Source organism: Diadema setosum, chromosome 15 (genome assembly GCF_964275005.1).
Source record: "Diadema setosum chromosome 15, eeDiaSeto1, whole genome shotgun sequence".
NCBI lineage: Eukaryota > Metazoa > Echinodermata > Echinoidea > Diadematoida > Diadematidae > Diadema > Diadema setosum.
Window position 1 is genome coordinate 34,420,973 of NC_092699.1, and position 16,937 is coordinate 34,437,909.

General features: G+C 36.7%; 1 protein-coding gene and 1 pseudogene across 1 annotated transcript; one reads left to right on the top strand and one right to left on the bottom strand.

Moving 5' to 3' along the window:
- The first annotated feature begins 703 nt into the window (after positions 1–703).
- LOC140239122 (uncharacterized) lies at positions 704–6,478 on the top strand. Its single transcript, XM_072319009.1, has 5 exons — positions 704–1,068; positions 2,611–2,765; positions 4,282–4,406; positions 4,983–5,091; positions 6,261–6,478. The coding sequence occupies exons 2-5, from the start codon at positions 2,747–2,749 to the stop codon at positions 6,476–6,478; spliced, it is 471 nt and encodes a 156-aa protein (XP_072175110.1). The 5' UTR covers positions 704–1,068; positions 2,611–2,746.
- A 1,465-nt stretch (positions 6,479–7,943) lies between these two features.
- On the bottom strand, positions 7,944–14,336 carry LOC140239123 (putative nuclease HARBI1; annotated as a pseudogene).
- Between the last annotated feature and the right edge of the window lie 2,601 nt (positions 14,337–16,937).

The following is a 16,937-nucleotide window of genomic DNA, read 5'->3' on the forward strand; positions in this document are numbered from 1 at the left end:
TCAAAATAATTCAACGTTTTAATCAAATTAAAGTTATTTTCATTTTTACAATTTGAGAAAATCAGTGGTGTTGGCTGGAACGATCGAGCAAATTACGTTCTATGGTCGATTACTCTCCCTTCAGCCGATCGGCGGCCGGAGAGCTAGTTAGATAAGCGTATTTGTGCGTGTGTGTGTGTGGATGCCCGTGTGTGTTTGTTTGCATGCAGGTAATGAATGTGTGTCCGGGTGTGGGTGAGCTCCCGTGAGCAGGCACGCAGCTAGCAGCTACAAGCGACCGGTACACAGCTAGCTAACTGCGTCTGATTTTACGAGCGTACCGATATACAAACGTTACAGCTAGCTAGCTACGGGTAGTTTGATCGGCATTTGGCATGTATGCATGCATGGTTTGACAAGAAATTCAATGAATAATGTAGGCCCTCTACACAGTATTTTAACCACAGTGAAATTCTATCTCAGCATCTGTAGGCCTACGACCGTACTGCATGGTATGGAGTATGGTGTACATCACATATGCATTGCTGCGCTACCGTCACGTAGGGTTGTAGTACCTTTACGATCTTGTTCACTAAGGGGAATAGGCCTTCTCTACTGTACAATGAATTGCCTACTGAATGAATGTATACAAACTACAAGAGCTGTCTAGTACTGAAAACTGTATCATGACGTTGTTTCATTGTAACGTTAGATCAATTCTAACGTTAGGCCACTATGTTAGTTGTTTCAATTAAGGTATAGGCCTATTTATGTTAGCTAGTGCCCATTCTGACGATTTCTAGATCTTTGTTGTCTAAAAGCTATTGCTTTCTATTGCTGGATTGTGTTTATCGATAATACACTGTAGATCGACCTATTTATGTTGGTTCCGATGTCTGTAATTTGACACATTTTCCCTTTTTGTAATGATTTTATTATTCCTGTTCTTTCCTCAAGATGGAGGACAATAATGATGCCGAACCGGAACGCAACATGAACTTCACTGAACAACACATAATGACAATGAGTGTGTACATAAAAGAGCATCGCCAAGACATATTTGGCAAGGCAGGGCACTGCAGCCAAAGAGTATGTTGACATTTTTTTTTTTCAATCATGGCCCATCATGTGAAGCAAGATTAATCTATACATGTACAATAAATGGTAAATGGATATTGGCATAGAAAAGTAATTTGGTGAAACTTGACTATACCAATATGTTTTTCTCCGGTGACATTTGTATCACAAATGAACTCACTCATCGAGCTTATCAACAATGTGATTAATGTTTACAAACATAATCATTTTTAGCTTAGGCAGATTTTATGACAGTTTTACAGAATTTCTTTGTTTCAAGGCAACAAATTAAGCAACTTTTTACCAACATACGAAATGTTGTAGAATTGAAAAAAAAAATGCATCAAACCACATGATAAGCAAGGACAAAAAAGATCATGACATCACTGTGATGTCAAAATGAAGTCCACATGCTCTTCTTTGACCCCCAAATAACACCCCCAAGAAATTAAAAAAAATGGAAAAAAATCTTGACTTTATTTGTTTATAATTCAGGGACATCTTTCATTTATAGGTAGATTTTCTCTGAAAATTTATGCAGATGAGAATTGTACGTATGGTATGCCTAAATGTTTGCCTCCAAAAGCTGAATAATTACAAAAATATATGGAACATTTTTAGCATGATCGCATAGTTTCAACTTTATCTCTAATATATCGTCTGTTGAGAATGAGAAGGGCGTTAAGTTGTCTTGAACAATATGGGTTTTGTGGCAACTTAACGCCCTTATCATTCTCAACAGACGATATGTACTCAGGCCTTCAACACAAACTACATTGATAATTAGGTAGTCTTGTGCAGATTATGAGTATTTTAAATTATGCTTAACAAAACAACATTTCAATATCAATTAAATGGACTCTTACAACTAAACTAACACAATTAAACAGATTAAAAAAAAAGGAGTCACTCTGAAGAGTAATGCTGAGAAAAGAGTCTTGGAAGTTGTGGTCTATGCAAAGAGTTTTAATCTCAGAAAACTGTGTTTAGTGCAATTAATGTACTGAAAGGCATAGTATGAAATTCCACGTGATCCACAATGGAGAAGAAATATTACACACTGTTGTAAAAGATTTCATTTCATGACTATGGCTAAATTTCAACATAGCAGCTTCACTTTTTTAGATGTTATTAGAGTAGAAATCAAAGCAATGTTAAAGGAATTTTTATGGAAATTAAGCATCTCTAAAGGTCATAGGATCCCTAATTCATTACTGTTAAGTACAAAATGTATTTTACATGTGTAGGCCCTAGTTAAAAAAAAAAAAATGTAAGACAAACTTTAAAATTACACGCTACAATTATGTTCCTACAATACATGCATATATAAAGAATAATGAAAGTACTTTGAACTATTTCACCTAGGCGTTTAATTTAAATCAATAATGTGAAATTGAAATGTGAACCCTTCTGTTGGTTTGGCAATGCCTGTAATCATATTTCACATATTCAAGATATTCTTGTAATTGCATTGATTATAACTTATAGAGATGGTTTGCTGCACAATGACACACTGTAACTTAATCATGCTTTTTTTAATACAAATTTGGAAAGGTCCAGGAAAGAAAGGCGACCCACTGGAGGGAACTCCTCCACATTCTCGAGGCCCAGGGACTCCGAAAGGGCCGGACGTACAAAGACCTCCGGCGCTCTTGGAATTCCTGGGTCTCGAAGGCCAAAAAGTATCATTATGAAAAGAACGAAGACTGGTAAGTTGCAATTTATTTCATCAATTTTTATATCATCTACCATGGTACATCTCTTTATTGAACTAAAATGCAAAGCCATACAGACAAGTATTCTCGTATTGGTAATGTACTTGATAATTTCTGTTGGAGGCATTTCTCTTTCTATGTTAGGCCTACTCATTGTTAGTGAGAATTTGTAACGAAATTTTTATCTTATTCATTTTTACTCCTAGTTAAAGGTATTTGAGGACAGAACAAAAAATTTGCACTTTGCAATTTGATAAGATCTATTTTTTTCATAACTCATTTTTTGAATCATGGTATATAGCACGAGTGCTCTTTTCATGCACATTGTTTTGTTTGCTGTTTATTTTATTGTTATTATTATTGACCCTAGATAGTACAAAAGATAAAATTAACATACTCTGCTTTACACAATAAGACATCTTATCATTAATTTTCCATGCCTTTAAGCGACAGTTAAATGTATAAAGTTGTACTAGAGTCAATCATGGTTTCACTTCAGGTTAACTTTACCAAATGTTATGTAGAGAGGGCGCTAGTGGCGAGTTTACATATACAGTGTATGTATTCAATGTTATACACCAATTGCACTGGTACAGACCCCTTCTTAGATTTATGCTTACCAAAAATTAACAAAACATGAACAAATAATGAAGTAAAAGAAGTAACTCCCTTTTTCCTTCGTTTCACATTGCACTGGTTGACAGTGAACACACTTTGTCTGTGACAAGTACATTGTTCGTATTACTGCTAGTTATCCCTCCTTCACTAGACTTTTCCAGTACGGTTAGGCCTTTGGCCAAACACATGTCAGACTCTCCAGTCTTTTCTGAAGTTCAGGTGGTCACAGTTACAGTGAATAAACATAACAGAAATAGCAAAACGGAGAACCTCTGAACTGTTTAAAGTTCCTACCGGGATGGGGTTGGGGTTGAACACTTTTTCAGAAATTAGGGGCGCAATTTTCGCGCTTGCCCCGGGCGCCGTTTTCCCTAGATACGCCACTGCTTATTACATACTAGAACATGTAGAATATGAAGGCAAAGCACACAAACACAACACACACTCACACAACACACACAGACACACACACACACGCACACACAACACACACACACATACACACGTCACACATGCAGCTCTCACATTTATAGCACATGTGCATGCTCATGTAACACCACCAAAATCTAAGGTTGTCATAGTCTTCAGTACTCAGACCCTACTTCCTCATGACACTATCTCACAGCAGCTTATTAAAATCTCCAAGTCATAAAAACAGACAACTATGATTTCATCTGCACCTTTTGAAAGGAGATAAGAATTAAAATGTATTAGTGATGCAATGTCTAACCACATTGCAATCAAGGATCGCCCAGATGCTTTTGTAACATTACATAAATGAACATATACACTGCTTTACCTCATAGCAGCATTTTATACATCAATGTCAAACCCATTGGTATGTGCAACTCAATTGACTTTTCTTTTTCATTCAAAATTTGTTCCACTTCAGGTGGTGGTCCTGCACCTAAAGTCAACGTAAAGTATGAGGCCGTGCTAGAGGCACAGTGTGTTCAAGCTGTGGAGGGCTTTGCAGGCCAAGAAGCCGAGACTGGCTTTGAACCAGACCTGCCAGTTGTATGTCAATATTTTTTTCTTTTGATTTTACTTGTCAAAAAACTTATCATATGAATCAAACATAAGGAAATAAATGGTGTTTTGTAAAGCATGTTTTGAAATTATAGTCCAACTGAAGAATTAACGTTGTACTTGAAAAGAAAAATGAAACAAAACAATACAGGTACTATGAACCTTTCAAACAGAATACAATACTTGCAGATGCAGAATAATAACCAAAAAAAATTCAGGGCAATCTACTTGCAGTCTAACAGGACTGAATAAGATTGCTAGTTGATACATCCCTCGAGATATTACAATATATATCATTGCTCATTATCTTCAATGCAGATGCTAATAGTTTCATTGGGCAGTAAATTATGAAATAGAAATGCATGTGTTATATCAGCTATATAAAAATCATTTCCTTCGTTTCAAAGTGTTTTCAGTTGGAATACATTCAGAAAATGTCTAATTTCATTTTTGTGAATATTTGTAACAATAAGTCATGGAGACCAATTGTTAGAAAAATAACTTACTCACAAAGAACACATTTTTGCATCTTGTCTTGTTCACTTTTCTTATTGAAATACCCAGGCTGGAAGTCAAAATACTGAAGCACAAAACATTCTGCTGACAATGCAGGGAGCATCTATTGAAGTTGATGCTGAGAGCATCCAGACTGATGAATCTGATGAAACGCAAGGTATCATAAAGCATAATTTTTTTCCATCATGATGTTATTTTCCTGATCAATAATACGGCAAACTGAATGTTAAAAAAAGTGATGATGTTAAGTCAACAACATTGACTGTAAACCCTACAAATAAATAAGGGAATGTTCAGCTAGATGTAAACTGAATGTGAGTTATGCTCACAGTTTTTCAGTCTCTGTTCTCATTACTATTAAACTGAGTATGTGAGGGGTGACAGTCCAATACTAGAGCATTTACTCAGTACAATTTGATAAATTACCACAAATATGTAGACAATCAATGAAAATGATACTAATTTTGTTAACCAGTAATAGCTCCCTGTTGCTTAACAAAACGAATATTGAGAACTTTAAAGCAAATTGTATGATTTTCATTCGTTAAAGTACTTTTATACAGTACTGAATGACTCAATATCTCCCAGTTGTCGAATGCTGCACCTGATCTTATTTGATACAGTACCGTTACTACCGCAGCATCCTGGTTTAAAGGAACTGTCAGTTTTTGTTGTTGTTGTTGTTGACGTGTACATATGAACAATTACAAATTGGTAATACTGAGCACAGATTTTAGGAATTTACTGTGATTGGCAGGAGGAAAAAGAATATTTTCTTAATTTATAACATGTCACAATGAACAAGGATAACATCATTGCAGCCTCACTATAAGAATGCATGAGTTGGGGCTCAAGGAAGCAGAAAAAAAGAATAAACCATACTACAATGTGGACTTATTAAGTACAAGTGTACATGTACATGTTATTGCAATGGTATTACATTGCTAATTTCTGAAATGTGTGAGGCTATGCCATCACCACTTCTCAGTTTCATATGATTTTAGTTTTTCAGAGTATAGACTTCTCTGCTCATAGACTACAATGAATTTCACAAATCTATGCATGGAATTGTTGATTTTTGTACTCCATGGTGTGAAATTATGAAAATCATCTGGAATGCCTCTCACCTTAACATCAAGAGAAGTCAAACATTGCGTATCAAGAATTTTAATTCAGTATACTAAATACATCACTGTCTTCAATGCTTTATTGCAAGAGATTTCAGTCAATAATTTCAAAATGTGCAGCAAATATATGATGCCCACTGTCAAAATAATGCCAAATTTAATTTTCAATCATTTGTTAAATGATATTTAATCTTCTAAGGTGCTCTCCTTGAGGAGGAAGAGGAGATCGTAAATGTTGCAGTGAGGGGTGGTCGAGGGAGAAGAAATGAAAGGAGCACCTATGAGGAGAGGTTCCTGCGACTCGAGGAAAAGGTCACCACCCTCAAAGCAATTCTGGATGTGTTGAAAATTATTGCGAATAAGAAGTACCTTGAAATTTCTAATGGATTGTATAGTTTGAGTTTGAATGGGAATTAGAGATTCCAACCTCTATTTATTTATTTATTCATTGGTTACATGCGTAGAATTAATGTTGATACTTTGTATCTGGTATGCATTATCTGTAATGTATGGCTCTCCAAATAGGTCTAGATTATGTCTCAACAATGTGAGATGGCAGTTTCACGTAAGTGAAAAAAAAAACCAAATACAAAAACAAAAACCTGAAACGCCATGTTTGCCATTATGTAAATCTATTGTTCACCTTCCTTGATCTGGGTTTCAATTAAATGTAAGAAAAATTTGAGGGAAGCACATCAAAATCTTTATGTGCCATGGTGTAAACCCCTTGTGTGCTACATTATTCTGAGATGGCAACGTGGTCATGCCTTTGTCAAATCATTCTGTTTTGAAAATCCATGTACATCTTTCAGATTTTAGTTTCCCTGGACAAGCAATGAGAAAAGTTGAAGAAAAATTACCAAGCTTTGCTTGATACTTATACAAATGAAGATTGTATGAAAATCTATTATTTTTTCCCCGTCAAATGACCAGTAGCCTTAGAGCATGACTTTTGCACACGAAACAATGACAAAAACTTGGAATTCACTCGAAAGTCCAGTATGAGACACCTGCACTTGATAATCAATCACTCCAAAAAATGTATGTTACATGTGGCAGGCATGAATAGCAAGAAATGCTTTCACTACATTGTGGCATTTGGCGATTTACAGATCAGTTTGGGCGGGTTTGTACGCTTGAGCAGAATATGTGAACTTGGCATGCCGTCGACTGAGTTGGGAGTGCGAATGAGGCACATGAAGAGTTAAGCTTTGACCCCATGGACAAAATCTTTTCAGCTGATTCATTTTGCAGTAATTTGCAGTACCTAATTTTATGCATGCATACCAAATGTCATAAAGTGCATGCATAGAATAAAAGCTTCAACTCAACCAAACATAAAAATGTTAGTACTTTCATCATGCTTTCAAGCATTGACTCCAAAAGTCCAAAAAAAAAAAAAATGCCACTGTCAGGCCATACATGCATGTGTATGCATAAGTTCCGTGAAGCTATATTTAGCCAATTTTGATACGTATATGAGGAAAAGGTAAATTTAAACACAATTGTGACCCTTTACCTTTGAACTGTGACCGGCACACCCACATCTTTTCCTATATAACCTTTATCTGGTAAAGAATGCATACATTAAAATTAATAAACATACATTTTGGCACTATGTAGATATTGACAAATTATTGAAGCTTTACAACTTTGACCCCTTTGCATTTGACTTTTCTCTCAGAGCATGTGCAACTAAACTTTGATACTTTGTTAATATCTCAAGTTATCAAGTTTCATAGTATCTCATAGATACTTGTAATGGTTCCAAAGTTACACTGCTTGAAAACTTGGTCTTGGACGGATTGATAGAATACTCAAGCCATAACACAGAGTGTCTCTTTGTTGCAACGACACCTGTGCAAGGATACACAAAAGAATGTCATATGAAATGATATTCGATTAGCCGAGCTCTTGCAGCAGCGCCACATGGTGCATGTTCAAGAGGCAGTTGCCAGTCATGATCTTCTTCCATGTGGAACTGAACATCAGGCTGGTGCAAGTCCTTGCTGATGTTGTGCAGAACAGCACATGCCACGATGACATCCCCAGCCCGTATGGGACTCATTTGCAGGCCTTGACCGATGAGGCACCTACATTTGTTTTTTTTTTTTTTAGCTGCCCGTTTACCTGTTCAACAGTTGCGCGAGTGCGGCTGTGTGATCTGAAAAGAGCAATTTAAGAATACATTGGTTTAGTCATGATTATGACAACATTCTGAACACACAAAAAAGAACTTCTAACCTCTATGGCCGAAAGATAGGGATAATCTGGCTTGAAAGTAGGGGAAAAAAGGAGCAGCTGTCACATGAGTGTGTATAGAAATCATTCAGAAATATAAGATTTCCATATTCAAACAATTGCTGGGAATTGTGAACTTAAAGAATCTGTTGTCCAAATTCAGAATGAAATTCTTCCGTCGAGGTGTTTTGCATTGCGACTGACTGACAAATTGCCCTACGTCGATATGAAGAAGCACTGAATTGATCAGTATTTTAGTAGTAGCCCTGATAAAAAAATCATGGACAGACATACTCAAGCAGGATTCAAACCTACGACCTCCCACTCTTAAAACATCCGAGTCAGAACTGACCCGGAACTGGGTCCGTTGGGGTCATACACCGTTCCGGGTCAGAAATGACAAGGAATGGGGTCAGATATGACCCATTCAGAGTCATGAATTGGGTCAGGGTGACCCCATTCGGGGTCTTCATGACCAAATTCCAAGTCATTTTTGATCAAAGGACAGGCGTCATCTCCATTACATCACCGAGCTTTAGCCCGACAGCAAGTGTTGGTTCTAATCCTTACTTATAGCGTGCATCGGGTACCGTGTAATTATTCAAATTCATGAAATTCTTCTGTCGAGGAGTTTTTCATTGCCCTATATCGACGTCAATGTAGGGCAATTTTTCAATCAGTTGCAATGAAATTCAGAATGGTTTGGAGTTCTGCATCAGATCAAATAAGAGTAGACATGATGTCAACTGCAAGTGGCTCTTTATTATCAGCTGAAGAATTATGTGAATAACAGTACACTGAATATTGGTGGTAAGGGTATTAATCTGTTGTCATTTCCAACATTTTTCAGAATAGGAATTGCAACCAATTGCATTTTTAGTACTCTCACAATGCAGAGTGCATACTTAACCTTTCGACACCCTGAATTATTTTGCATGCTTGACATTTCAAAAATATATCGAAATAAAACTGAAAGTTAACAATAGTTGTAGGATAAGGAATTTAAACAAATAAAAATCAAAATTCACATCTCAGCGACATTTTTCATTAAAAAAAGAAAAAAAGTTTACCACTACCACTGACTATACCAGTACTACTACTAGTACTAGCAGTAGCTGTAACTACCACATAAAAATAAAAAGATGATTATCATAACTGAAGGAATGTGGCGACAACTGAAGGTAGAATTCAAAAAAAAAAAAGGAAAGAGTTCCTTGTGACCCCTACCCCCCCCCCCCCCCACACACACACTAGTTTGCTCAGAATGGGTAGATTACTAATACTATTTTTTCTTTCTTTTTTTGCTGGTGGTAAACTAAATAGGTTATGGGAAGTCTTCCCATAAATGGCATAACCTTTATTTAGTTTATTGTTGGTAAAAGGGAATAGTAATTTGTTTATTTTGTGCAAGTTGGTGAGGGGACATAAGGAAGTCTCTCTCTCTCTCAAAAAAAAAAAAATGTTTCTTCTGACAAACATTTTCGTCCTTGCCATCGCTGTGACTAAACATGTATCATCACTACAGTATCTTGAATTGGCCATGACACCCCATCGGCACACTGACTATCATTTCCCCCGCTTGCACGGGGCTGGGAGGTGCTTTATACGCACCGCTAATTCCACCAACATACCTGCTGCATCCTAACTCTAATTATCAATTTCGTAATCAAAATAACTACCTTGTCGATATTCAGAGTCACCAATGTCTTCCGTAGATTCTCCCAGTAGTCCCTAGTCTAGCATGCAAGAACCTCTTCGGTTGTATATGGTTTTCTTGGCATTTTCCCCGTAGGCCTAGGCTCTTTATTCACTTTTTCTCTAGAAGTCTAACATGCACGAATTTCACGCCCGCAATGTAAATTGTATTGCGAACATTGCACAAATTGAGTTGATCACATGATCGAAAATGTGGGCAAAAGATGTCACATGACTGACGAGGTGATGCCAAACAGGTTCTAAAGCTATAGAACCTCTTTGGATGATGCCTAGTTATACTGTACTATTTTACTTTCTCGACGAGGCCGGAAAAAAAAAAAAAAAGATATTGGGTCATTCGAGTTCAAGTGGTTAATTTGATTATTTTTCTACAGATTTATAAATATTGAAGAATAGATAAAAATGTCTGTGTGTCGCACACAAACAATATTGTATAATGTGACTGATGAACCTAAGTGCAACTTGTGACATTACACTGTATTAGAAAAGGTGTTATTTTAATGATGTTTTATTTTCATTTTATTTGACACATTGATAATAGGCCAAGAGTTTAAGACATGAAAAGTATCATAAATGGATATAAATTGGTACATTTATGATATAGCCTCTTTGCCACATTGATGAAATATCATCTGTCGAATATATATATATTTTTTTCTTTTTTAATGAAAGCTTTCATAGCACTAGTACATGCACCTTTACAATGCTCCTTTATTAATTTTCATCAAAAGACAACTATTAAACCAAATTTTTGATGGAAAAAAAAAGATATCACCTCAATTGTATAAGATTTTTTTTTTCCAAACATTGCAGACTGATCTAAGATTTGGATGTAAATTTTCCCCATTTTGAATTATACTCACTGGTTGTACGCCCTTTGTGCACGATTGTCTGGATTCAAGACGGGGGTCATAAGCCAGTGATGGAGGGCATAACCTGAATCCCCCAACAGAATTCCCTCAAGGGTTCCATTCGCAAATCTCTGTCCAATGATGCTGTTCTGTTGAGAAAATAAAGTTGGAATACAGTTATGCCTTGAATTCAATGAATTCATCATGATATCATTGTTTCAACAACTCATATGTTTAGTGCTGTTTGGAATTATTGCAATGTAAGACTCCAATACAAAATATGCGTTTCCCAAATACGAAAAGAAATCTTGTCAAAACTTTAAAACTAAAATGAATTTATGTCATAATTCAAAAGGAAGATGTGTATATTATCATATCAGCTCACAACACTTTAACATGTATTAGCAAGTCAAAAGGAATAAGCTTGCAGGTATACTGTAGAATTCATATCTATGTCGTCACACAGTACTTCAGGAAGTTTACTTTGAATTTTTCGTCATTTAGGGCTACACTGATGTGCAAACACGTTTTCTAATAACAACTCATTGGTTATAAATTTATTGATATTTGTACAGTATATATCTTTGTATATATTTTTCTTCACGTGCAGTAATTGTACTTAATTCTTTTCTTTCATGTAGATGATGCAATGAAAATAAGAAACTGTATATTATTATAACTCAATCCTTCATGTGAATATTGAGTATGTAATCTATGTTATTGTTTGTGAAATTTGTAATGCATGTATGCCTACTGACATCAGGAATAAATACAACAAGGTGTCAACAAGAAAAAAAAAAATCACCTGCAGAATTCTGGAGTCATGTGTACTCCCTGGCCAGCGGGCCACGATGTTTGTAATCTTGAACTCTGCGTTGGAGATGATTTGTACATTTATTGAGTGACGCCCTTTACGGTTCACATAAACATACTCTTCTTCTCCACGTGGGTCCCGTCTACAACACCAACGACGTGTGGAAATTGGGCGATATTGTGAAACTTCACCTGCGTGTTCCTCACGTCCTCCCGAGTGCAGGGGAACTTTATGTACTGAAATCAAAAGAAACATTTGGAGAAAGTATGTTTCATTTACTTATTGGTTGTAAGTGTATCATTACCTTTTCCATTACTGTCAAAGTATTTGTATCAAATAAGGAATTACCCTAAGGTTTTTTTTTTTTTTTTTTTTTTTTTCAAAAGTGTACCGGTATTGAAAGCCATGCAGAAGGTTGCATGCATTATATCAAAGTTTTACTCATATATATTTCAGTTCATCGACATGCATAAATTAGTACTGGTAGATTGTCTGCCTAGGCCCTATAGCTATCAAGACTCATTTCTAGTCCCGTAAGGGTTATATTTCAATCTCAGTATTTTTTTTTTTTTTTTTGGTGATTAGCCATTTTGTAATGAGAGTGAGAAAAGAAATAACAGGACAATGGAATTGAAACCATTTAGAATATATATACAATGTATATATATATTCATCACGCTTTGGCCTGCATGCATTGCTTTATACCCACTTTTGAATGTGTGTGTGTATGTGTGTGTACTTGCTTTTTTTATATTAATGTACATCCCTATGACCTGAAAACTTTTTACAAATCAAAACAGCCTGGGTCTATACAGTTACAGGAATATATCCAACTTTCACTTCACAATATAGATACTGGTAACATCAGAAAAAAAATGTAACAATAAATCATGAAGTAATATAACTAACGCATTTCGGGGTCTATTTATCATTATTTTTTTTTTTTTTTTAGTTCAGAATAAATAAAATTGACAATACCTGTTAGTCGTAAAATCTTATAGTCATACTAATTACATTTTTTCTTACTACAGTATAATCTTAATTGCTATTGAGAACATGTGAACCGCCATCCTCATGTTTTCTTTATTTCTTTCATTTTTCCTTTCTTTCTTCTTCTTCTTCTTCTTTTCCTCCACCTCATCCTTATCATTGTTGGTGGACCTAAACCCACCATACATTCTTGCTTAATATCTTCCTCTTTATTTCTACTAATAAGTTGTTTTTTATTTCACAACACCACCGCTTAGGTTACTCAGTAGTAGGTGCTCCATCCGCCGCGCGATAGATAGACGACAGGAATCTGTGTGACAGACTTAGGTCAGTGCAGGTAGGTGGGCCTTGTCATAGTGAAGGACCGTGAAGAATAGTTAATACTCCTAGCTAGCTAGCACCTGTCAGACCTAAGTACAATGCAAGAATTTCAATGTTCGATCGGTACCGCGGACCCCGTGTGTTCTTATACGCCTTATGTATAACGCGTGCGTACCAAACTTTAGAACGTGTCGACACTGAACTGGGGTTACTGTGACTACAAAAGTTGGGCCAAAAGTTTGGAGTATTGGCCAATACTAATACCATGGCAACTGAACTCCTATATTCCTGATCAACATTAGATGGACTCTGAACATGAGCAAGGTGAATTTCAATAAGTGCAACTGCGACAGTGATTTCGAAACGCTGCTATTTCGAGAAGGAACATTCAGTGAGTTTGAGTCTACGGCGATTTGTAATAACACAATTATTACTCAATGGGACTAATGAGCGAGACGCACTATGCTCTCGTTTCGTAATGTTATGCTTTTTGTGTGCTAGCAATAGTGGTATTAAGGAATTTCTCAAAAAAAAAAATCATTTCACCGAAATAAAAAAAAATATATATCTGAATTTAATAGTGTGGCAACCAGAAATGAATAGATGTCACATAAATGGTGAAGTTTCGCATGGAGTTGTTATTGTTTGCGATTCGCGTAGAACTGCTCTGTGTATGCACTGCGGTAGTAGTTCAGACGTGCAGACGATACCATGGCATTCAAAGCCCCCAATCAATCTACATTATTTCTATAATTACAGCCATAGCCTACCAACTAGGTCTTTCAATCTTCAGAGTGCATGATTTTATCAACTGAGATGTGTAGAGTGCTATTTTGTGTGATTTTTAATTGCAAATCATTAGATAATACAAGAAGTAATTTTACTTTAGGCCCTTAGAACAGCTGTAATTTGTTGGCAATTGCCAGTGGCAGTGCACTGAACACTCTGAATCTTGAGTTCTTAGATAACCTTGATAAATGATATCAATATTGAAACTCACCTCATTTCTCAGTTGACACAGGGCTTTTGTTACCCTCCTCACCACCCTGCTGCAGGTTGCTACACTGACTCCGCGCATTGCAGCACTGTTGTCCAGTACGGACCCTGCAGCGTAGAAGCGCAATGCAATGAAGACTTGAAGGCTGGCAGGCACAGCGTGACTTCTGTTGATACGGTGTTCCAGCTGGCCTGCCAGGTTGTCGATGATGTGCATGATACCCCCATGGTTGAAGCGATATTTTTTGAAGAGGTCTGTGTCATCATAACAGTCTAACGGATTAAGTCTGTCCCTAAACACCCTCTCCCTCCTTAGTCCCCTGTGCACTAACATCAAGTAGGCCATCTTTAGCTTGCTTGTGTCGTCATAGTAATGGGAAGTTGTCGCTCCAGCATGTTCTTGGACAGATTTTGACGCTCATGCTGAGCAGCGTCAGAATTGTTGTCGCTCCAGCGACATTTTGACGTCGATCGTGCAGCGTCAACTTTTTATGAAATGCCCTGCAGCGTCAAGTTTGACGCTGCAGGGAGGAAGTCGACGCTGAATAGGGGACTTGACGCTGTCGCTCTACCTTTGTGAAACGGGGCCCAGATCCTAAGGGTGACGATAAGTGGTATGGTTGGGTGTTCATCACACCGACCACCTAACGTTTTTGATAATAATAATTATAATAATAGTGGCTACTTGTATAGCGCACAGGTCCACTTTTCAGTGCTCATGGCGCTTCAAAAATGAAAAAATATATATTTACATGCATATACATATTCAAACATTTCAACAAAGAAGAAAATGGTAAACAAAAGCAAATATATACCAAATAAAGAATACAACATATATCAATTAAAAATACAATATTGATCCAATATTAATGACATACAGCAATTACAGTCCTCAGTATGAAAGGAACAGATAAGTTTTAAGTTTGGATTTGAATGACTCTGTAGATGACAGTTCCCTTAACTGAAGAGGTAACCGATTCCACAATTTTGGTCCCATAACGGAAAAAGCACGATCACCATACCCATGTTTTACTCTGGGTGTTTGGAGTAAGAATGCATCTGATGATGAACGTAGCCTTCGTGTCGGATTGTATTTTTGAACAGAATTACTTAGGTATATTGGGGAAAAAGAATGAACTGAATGATGTACTAATAACAGAATCTTGAAAATAATCCTTTTTTCTACAGGTAACCAATGTAAGGAACGGAGAACTGGTGACATGGAATCAAACTTATTAGTAAAAGTTAACAATCGGGCAGCAGAATTTTGCAACCGTTGAAGTTTTGTGACATCTTTTTTTGAAAGATTACACAACAATGAATTCGAAAAATCCAACCGGGAAGAAATCAAAGCATGAATAAGTATCTCAGCTGCAGATTTAGACAAATATTTCCTTATGAAACTTGAATTACGCAACTAATATCGAACATTCCGCTGAATATGAGTTACATGACTTCGAAATGACATTTCCTGATCAAATATGACACCTAAATTACGGGCTGTTTTCGACGGAGTAATGTAAGTGCTACCGATGTTGACATGACATGACTGATAATCAACTTTGCTTAACATATGCTTTGATCCCAATAACAGAAACTCAGATTTATCATCATTTAGTTTAAGGCCATTGGATGTAAGCCAAATTTTCAGGTCTTGCAAACATGCTTCGAGTTTTACAATGGCGGATGACAATGGAGACAGAGTGGGTTTAAAAGACAAATAAAGTTGTATATCATCCGCATAACAATGATAACTAATACAATGCTTGCGAAATACTTCACTAACTGGTTGCATATACAGAGAAAAAAGCAGCGGGCCTCCAACAGAACCTTGAGGTACACCAACCTTTGTCATAGTTTTACAAGAGGTAGAATCACCAATTCTGACATAATGAGATCGATCACATAAGTAGGATATAAACCATCTATCAATATAATCAATATTCTATCAATAGAAACGTGAAAAATCTCACAATTTGCCTGAAATTTTACTCACGTGTGGAGAAAATACTCCGGATTCACAAGCGCGCACTGAAAATGCGGTCTGAGGTGCGCGCTCTAGATGGCGGCTTCGAACGTGTGGGGTGTCATTTTTTCCGCACTCAGTTGCCCTGTACATTTAAACTGACCACCCTGACAATAAGTATAATTCTATAAAGCGCACTTAAATCGTTTTTTTTTTTTTGACAAGCTGCTCTTTTTTTCTAGCCGTCATTTTTCCCCAATAATATTTGAATATATTTTTAATCCTTCGATATTACTTTTGAAGGACTGTTTGATGAATTTGAATTGATTTTCATTAGGAAACTTTTCATCGTAATTGAAATAAATTAGATGAATCGGTTTGTTTTTTCAGATTCATTTCTCGTTTCTGCTTCAACTCGTACGGTCGTAGCGGGCGACAAAATAATTATGTCATGTGTATGTGTAACGTGTGTGCACGATCGTACAAGCGGCGGAGTTTGAGAGAGCGGCATAATGACAATTTTGCGGTCAAAATCGTCATATTTATTACGGAAGGATACTCTACATCTAACAACGAGTCAGCAAAGGTAGGCCTAGTTATATGTAGTTACACGATAAATCTTATTCGATTTTGCTAAATTTCGGTAATTTAGAGGGAATACTTATTTGTTTTCGCCTCATTTTACTCGGTAGCGTAGCCCAGTGAAGAATCGAACACCGTCGCGCGTAGTCCCATGCGTACATTTTCTTTCTGTACGCGCAATGCCATTACAGAGCGCGGTCGGTTCATATGGACCCGGTCGGTGTGTTGAACACCTACCATACCCTCAATCATACAACACTGTACAATCCAGAGAGACAACCAATACAACTCATCCCGCTGTCAAAGCGAGGCCGAGTCCGAGTTTAGCCTGACCCCGTTCGGGTAAGTTCTGAGACTGAACGTTTTTTGTTAATATTTCGCATTTTCGTTGTTACCTAT

Excerpts from the sequence above, each read along its gene's own strand:
- LOC140239122 (XM_072319009.1), top strand. Across the intron at positions 4,407-4,982 it reads TTGAACCAGACCTGCCAGTT|GCTGGAAGTCAAAATACTGA; the intron begins GTATGTCAATAT and ends TGAAATACCCAG. Across the intron at positions 5,092-6,260 it reads TGAATCTGATGAAACGCAAG|GTGCTCTCCTTGAGGAGGAA; the intron begins GTATCATAAAGC and ends TAATCTTCTAAG.